Here is a 15,403-nt window from a genome sequence, read left to right as displayed (position 1 = left end):
GGGGGGGGGGGGGAGAGAGGTAGAGAGAAAGAGCGAGAGGCTCTGTCGCGAAACCCACCGGGATAAGACGCGAGGAACGACGGAAAGCTACCCGGACGCCGCTCCCGACGGCACCCTCGGCGTTGCTCAAGTCGTCGCTGTTGTCGCTGTCGCCGGTGTTGCTGCTGTTGCCTGCCTGCCTCCGCCTGTCTCCTCCGCTCGCACACACCCCCGTGGACCACCGTGCCTCGGCCGTGATCACGCTTCCGATCTTTCGCGGGAAATCCTCGCGGACGACGTAGCCATGGATACTGCAGGATCCGGCAGGGAGAGGCGACTGCCCCGTCGCGCGCGCACCCCCTCACCCTCCCACTCACCGTTCACCCCGTCTCACCGCAGCCACCCTCCGGCGCACCCTCTCGCCTCCTCCGCGATGCGCGCCCCTCGGCCGAAAATGTCAATATCCTCTCTCGCTGCGCCCGCGATGCGCCCCCCTTCGCACCGCCGCTCGTACCGGTACGCCCCACTATACGACGCTCTCCCTGTGCCGCTCCCGTCGCCCTCATCGTCCTCTCCTTCCCCTCCCTCTATCTCTCTCACCTCCTTTCCTCACTCTCGCCAGCCTTTCTCTCTGCTTCTCCTTCGCTCTTCTCCCTCTCTTCTCTTCTTTCTCTTCATCCTTCTCTCTCTCTCTCTCTCTCTCTCTTTCTCTGTTCTATTCTCTCTCATTTTCTATCTTGCGTCGTTCAGACCATCCTTTACCGACCCAGGGATGAGATTACGATCGTTGGTGCCCTCCATACTACTAGGAAGCAATATAGAACTGTTATTGGTAATATAAAATCATGAATCCGTAATTTTACATAAATATAGGAGGAAATGCTTTCAAGGAAACGTTTTTAAGTATCCTTTGTAGCGGTTTAATTTTGATGAGCTCGAAATATATTGCGGAGCAAGTAAAAATAAGAGGGGAGAGATACACACGTATTTATTTACATGTGGTTTCTTGCATGTTTAGACATTGAAAGAATTCCTTAAAGTTGGGCGAATATCTTAAAAATCGTGATATTCGTGAAGATAAAATTGTCATATTTTTGTAGGTATATTGTATTATTCAACACACCTTGCATCATTATTATTTTTATGAATGTATCAAAATTTTTACAAAGGTAAACGTAAAAGGGTATTTTACGTTAAATTTAATCGTGTTTAGAATAAAATATTAATTTTTTATAAATATAATAGAATTATACTTTTTTTTAAATTACATACTTGAGATGCGTTGTAAACGCTACGCTATAAGTAGTTGCAGACGCGTTGCGTCAGACGGCTTGTACATAATAGTTCATATGGACGCGTCTACAATTTCTTAAAACGCGACACTTACAACTCATATCCCAAAAATATGTTTTCACAAAGTAATTTTAACAAACTTCATTGGTGTTAAATTCTCTTCAAATATTCTTCTTAAAATTTTAAATTTACGTAAGAATTTTAAATAATAGAAATGAATAGTGAAGGGTACGTTGAAAGATATAATAAAAAAAAATGTTTAAAGGCACCAAATATATACTTGTAAAATACATTAGCGATGTTCAACAGAACATTTATTTTGCAACTATTGAAAGTTCCTAAGCTGAGATTGGATTATTCTTTTAGATCTAGAGGAATAATCCAATCTCAGCACAGGAAACTTTCAATAGTTATAAAATAAATTTTTTGTTGAACGCGGCTGTACAATATCATAAAACTTTTACTAATTTTATATATATATATATATATATACAATTAAATATGTGCGCGCGCAACATTATATATATGTACATACAAATATTGTGTATATATTTGATTTTAAATTAGATTATATATAAATAAAATTCAATATCATGTAATACATGTTTATATTATAGATACATTATATGTATATTGCAACATACTATATTTTATATTATAATATATAATACAGTAATGTAATATTGTATTATTGTAATATTATTATTATAAAAATATAATAAACATTTTTTCCATTATTCAAACATAGATTCACATATTTTATTATCTTCATCAATTAGTATTCCCAATTTGAAGAATTTAATTCGTCTGACCTTCTGTTGACTTATACTACTTATAAGAAATATTTTAGTCGGGACACACGCCATTTTAAATTACTTTAGTCGAGACGCAAACCAAAGTGGTTCGAGTTTCGGCTAAACAAATTTTAAATAGTTTGAGTTTCGGTTCAAACTATTTTCCGATTTGGCCACTAATATCCTGTTCTACTATCGTGGTTTAATCGAATCGACGATTAACTTAACGGAATTGACTGATCACATTGATCAATTCGGCTAATTGGCCAATGCGATTAATCAATTTCGTTGAGTTGAGTTAATCATTGATTAGATTTAAACCACGAAAGTGGGACCGGGGATTAATTGCTCAGCCGAGACTTAAGTCACTTAAATCGGTTTAATCGAGACTCAAACCATTTAAAATCGTTTCAGCCGAGATTCAAACTTTGTATCAAGATATATACGATGTAAGAGGAAGAGTAACAAATAATAAGAAATAATAGTTCAGCTTCCAACTGCTTTTATTTCACACACAGACATTACATTTTAATATAATTTATATATGCATTATAAAGTGATACTTTTATAATATTTATAATACTTTTATATAGACATACATATGCATATATACATGTTTACGTGTTTACATATTTATATTTATATAAATATATAACCGGCCGCACTCGATGTGATTGCTAAATGGAACATAGTCTCTCGAGACTTGGCATAAATACACACAGTCGGCCTCGCGGTTTGTGTGTCGCTGCAGTGTTTACGTAGCAACGTAAAAGCATGTGCGGTACGAATCTAACCTTTAATATCGCATTCTTGCACTTGATTGCATGAGATTTTGAAACGAGATGTTGTGTAAAACGATTCCGAAGTTAAAATGCACTGCTCGTTTGGCTCAGTTTCGTTTTCTAACGAAGCCAGCGGGCAGGAGGAAAGATAATCCGGAAGTTAAGATGCAAGCTTGGAAAATACATTCCTACGATGGGCCGAGTGAATTACAACTTACCAATGTCAGTATACCGATTATCCGGAGTCCTAAGGACGTTCTGGTGAAGGTCGAGGCTGCCAGTGTGAATCCTATCGACATCGCAATGACTAGTAATGCATTCCTGATTGACATCAGTTACTTTTTCTCATAACATTCAAATTATGAACTGTTATTATTATTACCATTACATATAAGAGATATCAAATCTTCTGAATTCTCTTGGTTCTGTCCTCTTTCATAATAGAATGCTTCTCTTGTGATCCAGGTTTGTCAAATAAGCTACGACAGAAGCAAGTGTATTTTTTTTACAGATGGTTATGGTGCGTCTCTACTGAACTTGATGCGCAAAACAAATTGTTCGAGAGCATACGATGAATTAGAGTTACCTCTGACGTTGGGCAGAGACTTTGCAGGAGTGGTTGTGTCAAAGGGATACAATGTAGGGGACAAACTAGAGATAGGTGAAGAAGTTTGGGGAGTAGTTCCACTGGACCAGCAAGGCTGTCATGCAAATTATGTTGTAGTTAACAGCAACGTGGTAAGATAACATCTTATTCCTCAGGTATCGAACATCTAGCAAGTATATTGTCCAGTAAGCAATCTGTTGGCAGATTGACGACAGATCAAGGCAGATCCAGAGTCATCTGTGTCCACAATCTGCTGTTGTTCTGTCGGAGCCTGCTGACAGAATCTGACAACAGATTGATAGCAGAAAGCGAGCAGGATCTGCAATAAGTTCCATTTAAATACATTGGAACGACAGATCCTGTTCGATTTCTGCCATCGGTCTGTCATCAGATCCTGTTGTACTTCTGCCAGCAAACTGCTTACAGAATCTGCAGTGAGCGCAAAATCTCCTGCAGGCTTGGCTATCATAAGGGCTGCATTATGAGGTCTGTTTTTTTTTTTAAATCTCCTGAGCTGGTGTACATTGGTGCAATAAGTTAGAACGAAGCCAGCTATATTTGTTTTACCCTAACTTACTGCACCGATATACACCAATTCAGGAAGTTTTTTGAAAAAGGACAGACTTATAATTACTATATGTTCCATCACGTGATAAATACAAAGAACAAATGTTACTTTATTGCAAGGTGCGCTCACGTCCTCGAAGATTGTCTAACACGGAGGCTGCGAGTATTTTATACGCCGGATTGACTGCATGGTCGGCACTGTGGTACACGGGAGGACTGTGTTACAAGACGTTGCTAGCTACGAGGAGGAGGCGCGTCCTGGTTATGGGAGGTTCGGGAGGAGTTGGGACCATAGCTATACAACTTCTGAAAGCTTGGAACACACATGTATATATCTAAGCGTACGTCTCACGCGACAATCTGTGACGTATGAAGCATGAGATTTCTTTAGGTGATTAGCACCTGCAGCGGTGACGCTGTGGAGACCCTGCAGAGTCTAGGCGCCGACGTCGTCATCGATTACAAGCAGGACGATGCCGACAGACAAATTATCTCGGAGGGGCCGTATGTGACTTTACTGTCGAATCAAGAGGACCCTGTTTTAGGAGTCGTCCTGTTTCACTACAAATTTGTTAGTACTATACTCATTATTGGCTGTACAGAATTAAATCCTTTTCATAATTACAACGTATGAGTTAAAGTAGGCGAGGACGATTGACTCGATTCGAAAAAACCGGAAAAAAGTCAACCGTCCTCGTTCACGTTAACGTGTGTGTCGTAATTGCGCAAAAGGATTTTTAATTCTGCGCAATCAGTAACAAGTATGATATTAACGTTAATATTAAAATTTATGGCAAAACAGGACGACTCCAGGATTTTTCTCAAGGTCGATTGTATTAATATGAAGCAGTTGCATTGCCTCGTGAGATTCACGTCACGTTTTATGAACGACAGGTACGATATAATCTTGGATTGCGCCAAACAGGGGCCTGAGCTGGTCAGGAAGAAGGGATATCCGTGTGATACTTATGTAACGTTGAACTCGCCGATGTTGAGAAATTTCGACCAATATGGGCTGATCATGGGAACGATTCAGAATCTCGGCGACATTGCGAGGCTCAATATCCCGATAGCGCAAAACAAGGGCTGCGTCAAGTGGGGATTTTTCGTGCCGGATCAGACGGGAATGAACGTCCTACAAGGGCTCGTGGAAAGCGGGAGAGTGGGTTATCAGTGTCAACGAATTTCCGAATTTGCTTCGCGGATAATTCTGCAATTTTACATCTTGCATTTTTGCAGATAGTGCCTGTTATTCAAGAAGTGTATCCCTTCGAAGATTTGCCGCTGGCGTTTGAGAGAGCGAAACAGGGCCATTTGAGGGGCAAGTTAGTCATCGACGTGAAATCGGCGCGGGACGATTAGGCTTTTAGCGTTATTGTAACCTTACAGACGTAGATATAAGAAGTTCGATTCGGCGTTGGCAAAATTAATGTCTATTTTCTGGAAAAGTATATCTATTTGCAATAAACGGCTACATCTGGGCATCCGCAGTGCTTGTTACGCTCTTTACATCCCGCATCGAATCGCTACCGAAGACTTTGTCTGTAACTTCCGTCCAACAACACGTAGCGAGGTCAGCGGCCCTGTCCGAGCCTTCCTTCAAGATCTCATCCAGATAGGCGGGTTCCTTGAGCAACCTCAATACTTGGTTGCGAATCGGTGTCAGTTTCTCGACGACCACATCCGCCACGACTAATTTATACCTAAATGTATTCAAATGCAGGTTAGTTGCGGCCAAATAAGTTGAAGATCCTCGTCGCTTATTTATGGAAGTTTTCGGAAATAATCGGTCACATGTTCTAACGTGTCGCTTAAATAAAACGATCTTCATTTATACTAACTTCCCCGTGTCCAATCCTGCGGCTTCCTTGCATATCTCGTCCGGCGTCTTTCCGGTAAACAGAGAATGTATGTTAATCAAGTTGGATACTCCCGGCCGCGTTTCCGGCTCGTAAGTCACCTCGGAAGTGAAATCGGTCACAGATTTCTTCACTTTCTCCAACAGCATATCCGGATTATCCAGAATGTTCAGTCTACTCTTGCAGTCTTGATGTGACTTCGACATCTTCTTCGCGGGATCACGCAAAGACTTGATCCTCTGACTCGGGCCATCTGGGAATACCAAGACTCGTTAGTCGAAGTTTACAAAAAATTAAGTTTACGCGATCGATTTTACTTTAATATGCTTTCACTGGCAATCTACATTTCTCAAAGACTTTACCGCTGACTAAAACGCGTGGTATCGGGAAAGTCTGTCCGAACTGATTGTTGAATATTCGCGCCAGATTCTGTGCCAATTGCACATGCTGGGCTTGGTCTTGTCCGACTGGAACATCCGTCGCTCTGAGGAAGAAATCTTCATACAGCTGATATCGCGTTTTGACGATAACGATCGTCTTATGTTCAATAGGTTTGCTTTCCGTTTCTGAACTATGTTGCATTTCTTACTTTTTAGAATGAAACAAGTAACTCAGTGTCGTAGGCGAAAGGAATGAAGTTCCAGTACAGAAAGCAGACTTAATATTGAGGAACAGAAAGCAGACTTAATATTGAGATAATTACTTGTACAGCAATATGTCAGCTGCTTGCAAGACAGGATAAATATATAAGCCTAGAGGGACATTCTTCAAGGATTCGCTCTTCTCCTTGAATTGCGGCAAGTGCGCCAGCCTAGCCATGGTTGTGATGCTAGCCAGAACCCAGCAGAGCTCTGCATGCATCGATACTTTGGATTGTTGAAAGAGAATGCTTCTCTTAATGTCTATACCACAGGCTATTAAAGTCGCAGCCATTAGTAGAGTATTTTCTCTCAACTGCTTTGGATCCTAAAGGTGACATATTGTTGGTAGACAATATTAGGGCGATGATCTTAGAATACAGAGATGTGACTTCCTATATTTTTACTTGCGGCAAAGTGATCGAATGCAAATCCGCTATGCTGCAGAGCATCTGGTTTCCGGAATTCTGTAACTCTATCCACCTTTGAATGGCGCCAAAGTAATTTCCTACATGTACACTGCCTGTAGGTTGAATTCCAGAAAACAGTACCTTTCGATACTGAATCTTTTGGGTCGCATGCAAACCAGTACATTTAGTAAAGATAATAACATTGTTAACAAGTTGTACTAACGCAACGAATTCAATTCTCCCAAAAACTGACAATATAATTGGAGCAATTAATTGGGACGTAGCTAATTAAATTTGGAATTATACTTCCCTTTAGAAATAGATAAAAGACAATGTTTGGGGCTCAGAATAGCTAAAGGTTAGAATGAAATATCAAAGCAAATTCCGAACCTGCTGACTGTACTCATTGATCCCCTTGCATTTCTGTCGGCTCCTTTCCGAACGAATGGAGTTCCTCAATATTTTTAACATGGTTCAAATAAATATTAAATGTACAATTTTATGACACAATGCTTGCGTCTCCAGCTGAACTTCTTACTGCACCGGTGCAGAAACTGATTCGCCGTTGAGTAGCGCTACTCGAAAATTAAAGGTCCGTCTGATCATTGTTGAGTCGTATCACGATTCTTTGTTAAGGAAAATGAAGATGCGCAATGAAGACTTTGGAACTAAAAAAACCTAACGAATCCGGCAATCGTAACTGTTATCTTCGCTAAAGATAATTACACTTCTTACTTTTGCGGAACAATAAGGGGTACAAAAAGTCGTCAAACCCGTTACATCTTTAGTTCCGAAGATCTCCGCTGCGAGCCTCCACTTTCCCATTTTAAGCGCAGAAAGTGCAACACAGCGCGGCTGAGGGCAGATATTTGAAATTCGCCCAATCGCAAGCGACCTTGGAGATCATTTTCGAATAAAGAATTCGAGAACCCGCCATATCATATTGGAATACAAAAGCGGCGAGGCTTTGTTTTCTCATTTGCATTTAAGCGCTTCTTCGGCAGTTAATTATGGCTTCGAACGTGAAAGTATTCGAGATCACCATGCCGGCGAAGAAAGATCTCCGCTGCGCGATCTGCAGGATCGTGAACCGCGAGAATGAGTTCCTAGTTTACCCGGAGTTCTGCTCGAACAAGCTGAAGTGTCGGTAAGCCTCCGTCGCCGAGGAATCCTATGTTTCCTCGAAGAAGATCCCGAACGAATTCCCATTATCCTATTATTCTGAACATCTTCCGTTCTCCACGCACCTCCTCGGCGTTTCCAGGCAATTTCTTCAAGAAACTCCCCAGGCTATGACCGCCCCGGTGACTAACCGGAGAATACTCGAGGCCGGGGGTGCCATGTACGTCATCGTCACGAAGGACTTCTTCGAGAACTATACGTTCCAGGATCACTGCGACGCGCTGAATGTACAGGTGGTGCGTGTCCCGTGAAATCCGCGACTTTTCGAATCCCGCTGATCGCGCGCGAAATTCGCGCGTGATACGAACGCCAGTAATTCCAGGCGGAACGTACACAGGGTGAGCACAATGTCCAAAATCGACGCATGAGATAGTCTTTAAGATAGTTTTAAAACATCTTAAAGGCGCATCTTCCTCAGACACAGCAGAAAATCATGATGATGTTAAGATGACGTCAAAATGATGAGCAAATCACTATGAAAACTTACCTTTCGACTGATTCGATTATCTCGTCATTTTGACGTCATCTGTTCTGGTTTGGGTTCTAACGGGAAATAAATATCAAACCGACGTCGATTTTACGTCGATTTGATATATTTTCGATTGTTTTGACCTCAATTTGATGCTGACTCGATGATTCATTTCTCGCTGGGTTTAACAAGCGTTCTTAAGGCGTATTAAAGTTGCTTTAAAGACGTCTTATGCATCGATTTTGGACGTTGTGCTTACTGGGCAATAACAATGACGTCAGAATGACACCAGAATGGTGAAGAAATGATCGAAGAGCGAGTTTTTACGGTCACTTTCTCGTCATTTTAACGTCACCGCCATCATACGTTCTACCTGAAATTTGTCCAGTCCAGATCGCCAATTGATCGTAAACTAATCTTTACACACAGATGGATCTACTGGACCCTATTCCAGCTTACGTTTATAAAGCTTGCTTCCTCCACACCGTGGAGTACAAATTGGCGCCGCGGTGGAACAAGGTCGGGTTGTACCTCGTCGAGGGACAGCATTTCCTCAGCTCAGCGGGAAGCGTCAACGCGATAACGTTGAACATCAAAGAAATCAACGGTAAAAATTTGACTGACAATCACGCTGAAATACTCGCGTGTGTCTTTACGATACGGCACGCGGACCTGCTTCAGCGATCCCTCGATGAACGAATCCTTCATCTCTCTCGTTGCTCCACGTCGTGACGAGGATGAGTGTAGTGCAAAAATATTACAGGTAACAGCGCACGGCTTCAGGTGGAAGCCGTAAATCTGAAGATACCGTTCGTGAGACTGAACGCCACGCGTCCCCCGTCGCACGATATGCAGCCGCCGGTGCGCGTTTTACCGAGGTAAGCCAATAGAAACCGCGAGCTTCCTCGACTCTTTATCCATCGTCGCGAATTCCCAAAGGGTGTATCCCGAAACGTATTAACTGTACGCTGAAAATGTATAGTACATTTTACAGAAAGAAAAATCTGCAGTATATTTTCGCGCGGGAAAATCAATTACTCTCAGCTGTCATCTCAGGCAAAACTCTTTGACTCACTGATTCCGCAAAACGATTGTTCGCAGCATGAAAATGGCGAATGTGTCGGACGTCTCGAAGATAATCAAGGAGCGACACCCGTTCAAAAATTACGAACACCTGCGTGCATACTGGAAAGACATGGTACGCTTATTCGCCGGAATTATGTATATCGCGTGATAAAAAATTAATTACGCGTCAATCCCATTCGTTTCTCGCCGATGAAGTCATTAGTCGTCCGGCAACGTCGCGTAAATCACGGTGAGAAATGCTCTTCCTTATTCCAGCACGGCTACGTACTGCCGGATCACGCGGACGGATCCTTATTTTACGACATCGAGTTCCTCTATTTCAAGTCGAGAGTCTACCTATATCCTGAGACGTGCCTAGTCTCGGGACCCCTGAGCGTTCTCCATCCTTCGACGGATCTGGTGGCCATAATTTACAGATTCGCGGGCGAGCTAAGAGGCAGGGTGTCCAGCCTGTGCGGCCAGCAATTGGACGTGTGTCCCGAAGTGAGAACATCGAATTACTTCGCGTCCCCTCTTCGTTTTTATCGAGCGCGAGTCATAGGAAAAAATTGATATTTTCGTGTGGCACTGACGAAATTTGGAAAAAAAATCTGCTGTCGGTGCTACGTCACGAAAACCATGAAAATCGTCGGTTTTTAACGTTACTTTTTCCAAAATTGTGACATGACAGCCACATTTGGACAACGGATTCGTGTTCAGCGTGCAAAAGCACATCGGAAATGATTGTTTGAACTTGTTAATAAAAAATGGTCAAACTTCGCAAGATAGTGTTATCGAATATGTATCCCTTCTTTTGCAGAATACGTACCGGGCGGCTCTGCAGTTTCGCACGCCGGTGTTACCAAAGACCGGCAGGTTTTTAGGATATGACTCAGGATACGGCACGAAAATGAGAACCATCAATAGCACGGCGACATCACCGTTTCGTACACCCGATACGTGCGATATTCCCATCAAACGGATGCGAATGTCGTTGATGAGGACCAGCGATTCATTCACGTGCGGGACCGAATCCGACGATTTCGATCTCGGATCAACCTGCTTCACGAGCAAATCTCAACTACGCATTAACGTCGGCGATCTGTCTGCGTTATCATATGATGCGGATGAAATCGAAACGATCGTGCCGAAGGACGAACGCGAATCAAGCTACTTCGGAGACGAGGAAGCACGATCTTGCGCGGTGAGTCTCGCATTATACGCAAATAATGCAACTGTTAATAGGTTACTTTTAATAATGCGACTTTTAAACGATTGCTAACAAGAATGATGTCCCACAGAAGGGGCCGACCGTCGAGGAAGAGAAGCCCGACAAGCTAAGCCTAAGGGAGAAACTGTTGAAAGCCAGAAGTGACGAATAAGAATATGGAATTTACACAAGGATCTTCCCTTGCAAATTATCGTCTCGTTTATTGTTACTCATGTTCCTTAAAATGCGGTTTATTCGATATAAAAAATTACCTCTAACAGGAAAAGGGAGCGTCATTCACTTTTAAAGCGAATAAATGCTCCAATAAATTACAGTGTTAAGAATATTAAATATTGTAAAATTAGCAGTTATAAATTATTGATCTACGAGAGCGCGAGAGTGAAAGAAAATCATCGCGTTAATCAGTAATCGTACAAACGTTAAATACAATTTTCACTCATGTTTCTTTTGCATTCCTTTATCGTCTCCAGCAGTGCACATCTGTCCTCCTCGTGCTCGATACCGATCTCTATTAAGTCATCATTCGTGAGCGTTAGAAATAGGTCTATGTCCACCTAGGACGAGAAAACGAGAGGCGAGTTACGATTGAAAAATTACGGCCTGTGAATGTTCGGAATGCGAAGCTAAGTCCTATCGCAAAGCTAATTAGAACGACGATCAGACTCGTCGTTATTGTCAGTTTTAATTTCGCGAGATGAGAATCTGAAGTGTCGAAATCACACTTACTTCCTGTTCGAGAAACACGGGGATATGCCGGGCCAAACCGGAGCGCCTCAATACGACAGTCATCTTCGCCTGTCGCGAATTCAAGAGCGTTCCCTTCGGCGGTGTTTTGCAGCGCGGCGGTGTCGGGGTGTTTTCGCCGAACACGTTCTCATCGTTGATGTCTGGCGGCACGTAGGGGCTCCTCAGCGGGCTGAATTCGGGAGTGAAACCGAGAGTAACATCCAGGTCGTCCGAGTGATTCACCATCTCGAGATCCGCCGGTCGTACCGATTGCAATCTGCGATGAAGTCGCTCGTCATGTTCACGGTCTTGTCCCGCACAGCACAAATTACCGATATGAAACGTCGCTTTTTGTACGTTAACTTTAGAAATTTTTTGAAAAAAAACTATAAGACACATAGTGATATAAATACGAACTGAAGGGGTCAATTTGCGCTAACGATCTACCTTCGAAGTGTAACCGGAGGTGACTCCTGCCGACGCGCGTTCGTCTTGAAGCCGTCCGTCGCGACCGCCTCGTGATTTGCGCGCTCGTCCTCCGAAGGCGCGTTCGATCGCTCTTCGAGGTCGATCTTTGTGAAACACGCGATCGGCGACGGCGCGAAAACGCCACTGCAGTTGTACGTCAACGCGGGCGACGCTAAGCTCCGCGTCTCCGCGAACAAGACATGCGATTTCGGCGACTTCTCCTTGCCGTTCTTACGAATCGCCGCGGTCTCGTCGCCGTACTGTTCGCTCATCATTCGGATGTTATCCGACGTATCATTCCAATAGTCCTCTGTGATCAAATGTTCCCGCGCCAATCTCGCGATTTCCGGCACCGTCGAGTTCCTCATCATGATGTGTGTGTACTCATCTGCGCTCGATATATAGATTTCCCCCCTTTTAGTCGCGATTTCTCGCGTTTTCCGTCTTTAAGACCAGTATTCACAATCCGATTTTATATGCAGAAAGAAAAGCGGTACGATATATGGAATTTGTTGGATTCACAGGAGCAAATTTACTCTGACCTAGATAGCAGAAACTTTTGAAAGATATTTTCGAGAAAGGACTAAAGGACGACCTACTTTTTTCAGAGTCTTCTAAGTGTTCTTGAACATGGATCATAATAGGTGTAGTAAGCCTCTAGCTTTCTGCTCTAAGCAATAAAATCGTAACGTAGTTTCGAACAAAAGGCGAACTCCCGTGATGTCAAAAGTCGTAAAAATGCTTAAATCTTAGAAATCGCAACGTCTGTTAGCGCTAAAAACGTTTTTGCTAGAAATCACATTAAAATTTAGATCAAAAAGGTAAAAACTCACTACACCTATCGTTAATTCAATCTAAGATATCTCTTCTAGAAGTTTCTGCTACCTGGAAATTGAAACGTTCTTTCGTTTAGAGCGAGAATTTTAAAGTTTCAAGAAATAAATTCAGAATTTATTTTAAACTCGAGTTAAACATTCACTTTTGTGATTCCGAATGACGGTATTTTCATCGTCGCTTCGAGTGAACTTTCGCTTGTTTCGAACGATTTGCTCCGAGAAATTTGAAGGGCAATTCCATCGAACTGAATCGACATTCAGCCGTTCATTTCGCGAATGTTCGATAGTGCGAGAAAGAAAAAAAAAAAACGTCCTACTGGCATCGGAAAGCGACGCGCCCAATTCCAACAACTTGAAGAACAGTTCTTTGTCGTTCTTCATGGCGGCCACGCACAATGGACTGATGTCGTCGTTGGCTGTGTTCGCCAGCGCTGTCGGACACGCGTCATACACCGTTTCGAACATCCTCCTGCTGATCGCGGCGGCAAGCCCGAGGACCGACATACCTGTTTGATCGAATCGAGAAGAAAGGTGAGAACAGAAAGAGAAGAAAGAAAAGAAAACAGATCTAGGCGGTCCGTTTCGAAGCAACGACGACGTTGCGTCGTTGATTCCCGAGTAACAGGAACTTCTAAAAGACATCTTAAGAATTTTTAAAGATATCTCTTAAGGACGTCTAAAAGACGCCCTATTTTTTTAGACGTCCTTCTGAGCGTTTTAAGACATTTTTCCAAAGCTTTTGTCGACTGGACCATTTATTACCAAGGTACGTTGACTCGTCGACGTTGGACTTCTTCTCCAAAAGCAACTTCACGGTATCGATATCACCGTTGCGAATCGCCTGCATCAACGGAGTCCAACCGAATTTATTCTTCCTGTCCACGGCGCGACGGCTCTTCTCTCGGTCTAGAATCGTCTTCGTGATCTCGTAGCAGCCGTTCGCTGCGCTCACGTGCAGCAGATTCTCACCGTAACTGTTCACGGTGTTCAGGTTGTAACCTTCGAGAGAATATCTTTGCGTGAATTGATTATTTAAAAATAAAAAAAGAAAGAAACAAATAGCGTGTGACTAGCTCTGTGAAATTTTATAAATTTTAATGAAATATATGTATAATGAATGCAAAACGCATGTCTCTTTCTCTCTCTCTCTCTTGTTCTCTCGCACAATTTTTTAAAAATTACTAGAATTTTTTCTTAATTAATAAGAAAGTTCTTACCTTGTTTTTGTATTGTCTTGATCACCTCCACTTCCACGGTCTTCCTGGTGTTATTGTACGATTCTGACGTTAACATTGCTTCCGCTTGGAGACTTAACAAACTCGTTTCGTTCGTATTAATTAAATTTAACTAATAGCGACGCATTTTTCTTTATATTATTGCTTGTATCATATTCTCACGCGGGGACGGTTGATTTATGATATTTATACTTATTTATGTTCAACGGAATATTATAATCCTTAGACATGTTGAAAACAGTCCCGACTTCGTCGATCTCTCGTACAATAATGCGCCGTACAATAATGTGATCTCAGATATTATTGTTTAAGTATTGCCCCGCAATGTGACCTGATGGTAAATGTTTCCTTTTTTTCATACTAGCGTGTATTAGTTTATCAGAATCAAGCGATGGATTTTAATCGTTGGATATATATTAGGTTTTGCGGTCGCGCGAGTGTCAATTTTTTGTTGGCACGTTTACTTTTTGCTGCTTGCTTTGGCGCGCATACTAGGTCTGTAAAACTCAATAACTCTTCTGGTATATAACTTTACTTAAATATCTATGTATATTAAACATGTGCTTGTGGTATGCAGATATTATAATTTTGAGTGTACAAAAGATAAATTTGAAAAATTTTTCATGTAATCGTTATTTTTAAAATAGATAATTTTAAAGAGAGAAAGAGATATAACAGAAGATATGTATTGATTCTACACAGAAAGAGAAATAAAATATTTCGCATGCTTCAAGAAATGAATTCTATGTTATGAATATATGTAATAATTCAAGATTTAATAGCCATAGGATCTCCATTTTTTGTTTGAGTCAAATCGATCCATGTGAGTGTCGAACTAAGATTAATATTGAATTTCATACGTTGCTTACAAACGAATTCGAACGCGTTGCTTCTTTTCTCTAAGTACATTCATCTGCAGAAAGAAAAAAATTGCATTAAGTATTACAATCTTATAATGAGAACTTTTGTTTGTTCACTTCTTCTATCTCAAAAAGCTTATTTCCAAGCTACTTGTGGGATTATATATAGCTAAATAAATTAATTATTTAATTCCAATTTTCAAAATGTTCATTTCTTAAAAATTAAAGCTGAATATAATGCAAATTACTCTAAGAAATTCAATTTTTGGAGGATTTTTGAGGACTAATTATTATGAGGAATTAGCTGGGAAAAAATTTTTCATGTATAATTACATAAATATATAAGACGCCCATACATATAAAAATATATAATTATATATAATCATATATAATTATATATTT

The 15,403-nt window shown here is 41.6% G+C and overlaps 3 protein-coding genes across 8 annotated transcripts; 1 reads left to right on the top strand and 2 right to left on the bottom strand.

Annotated features, from left to right (window-relative positions):
• The first annotated feature begins 2,772 nt into the window (after positions 1 to 2,772).
• On the top strand, positions 2,773 to 5,508 carry LOC106749379 (reticulon-4-interacting protein 1, mitochondrial). The gene is made up of 6 exons (XM_014628759.1): positions 2,773 to 3,158; positions 3,360 to 3,586; positions 4,143 to 4,349; positions 4,414 to 4,526; positions 4,917 to 5,184; positions 5,262 to 5,508. The coding sequence occupies exons 1-6, from the start codon at positions 2,909 to 2,911 to the stop codon at positions 5,382 to 5,384; spliced, it is 1,188 nt and encodes a 395-aa protein (XP_014484245.1). The 5' UTR covers positions 2,773 to 2,908; the 3' UTR covers positions 5,385 to 5,508.
• On the bottom strand, positions 5,433 to 7,685 carry LOC106749380 (tryptophan--tRNA ligase, mitochondrial). 3 transcript variants are annotated; one of them, XM_014628762.1, is made up of 6 exons: positions 7,320 to 7,685; positions 6,931 to 7,042; positions 6,585 to 6,847; positions 6,244 to 6,365; positions 5,864 to 6,134; positions 5,433 to 5,725 (listed from the first exon to the last, which is right to left on the bottom strand). In XM_014628762.1, the coding sequence occupies exons 1-6, from the start codon at positions 7,334 to 7,336 to the stop codon at positions 5,494 to 5,496; spliced, it is 1,017 nt and encodes a 338-aa protein (XP_014484248.1). In that variant the 5' UTR covers positions 7,337 to 7,685; the 3' UTR covers positions 5,433 to 5,493. The 3 variants fall into 3 exon arrangements, with proteins under 3 accessions (XP_014484248.1, XP_014484246.1, XP_014484247.1); XM_014628760.1 differs by having other exon boundaries at positions 6,927 to 7,085; positions 7,320 to 7,683; XM_014628761.1 differs by having other exon boundaries at positions 6,931 to 7,407.
• Positions 7,686 to 11,187: 3,502 nt separating this feature from the next.
• Positions 11,188 to 15,045, bottom strand: LOC106749372. 4 transcript variants are annotated; one of them, XM_014628747.1, is made up of 7 exons: positions 15,011 to 15,045; positions 14,124 to 14,638; positions 13,669 to 13,905; positions 13,224 to 13,412; positions 12,050 to 12,458; positions 11,603 to 11,879; positions 11,188 to 11,430 (listed from the first exon to the last, which is right to left on the bottom strand). In XM_014628747.1, exons 2-7 carry the CDS (start codon positions 14,197 to 14,199, stop codon positions 11,296 to 11,298), a joined length of 1,323 nt encoding a protein of 440 aa, XP_014484233.1. In that variant the 5' UTR covers positions 14,200 to 14,638; positions 15,011 to 15,045; the 3' UTR covers positions 11,188 to 11,295. The 4 variants fall into 4 exon arrangements, with proteins under 4 accessions (XP_014484233.1, XP_014484232.1, XP_014484234.1 ...); XM_014628746.1 differs by lacking the exon at positions 15,011 to 15,045 and having other exon boundaries at positions 14,124 to 14,755; XM_014628748.1 differs by lacking the exon at positions 15,011 to 15,045 and having other exon boundaries at positions 11,188 to 11,384; positions 14,124 to 14,755.
• Positions 15,046 to 15,403: the final 358 nt, after the last annotated feature.

Source organism: Dinoponera quadriceps, unplaced genomic scaffold, assembly GCF_001313825.1.
Source record: "Dinoponera quadriceps isolate SergipeBrazil2010 unplaced genomic scaffold, ASM131382v1 scaffold3683, whole genome shotgun sequence".
NCBI lineage: Eukaryota > Metazoa > Arthropoda > Insecta > Hymenoptera > Formicidae > Dinoponera > Dinoponera quadriceps.
The sequence above is the reverse complement of the archived record's forward strand: the minus strand, read 5'-3'. Positions and strand labels throughout refer to the sequence as shown.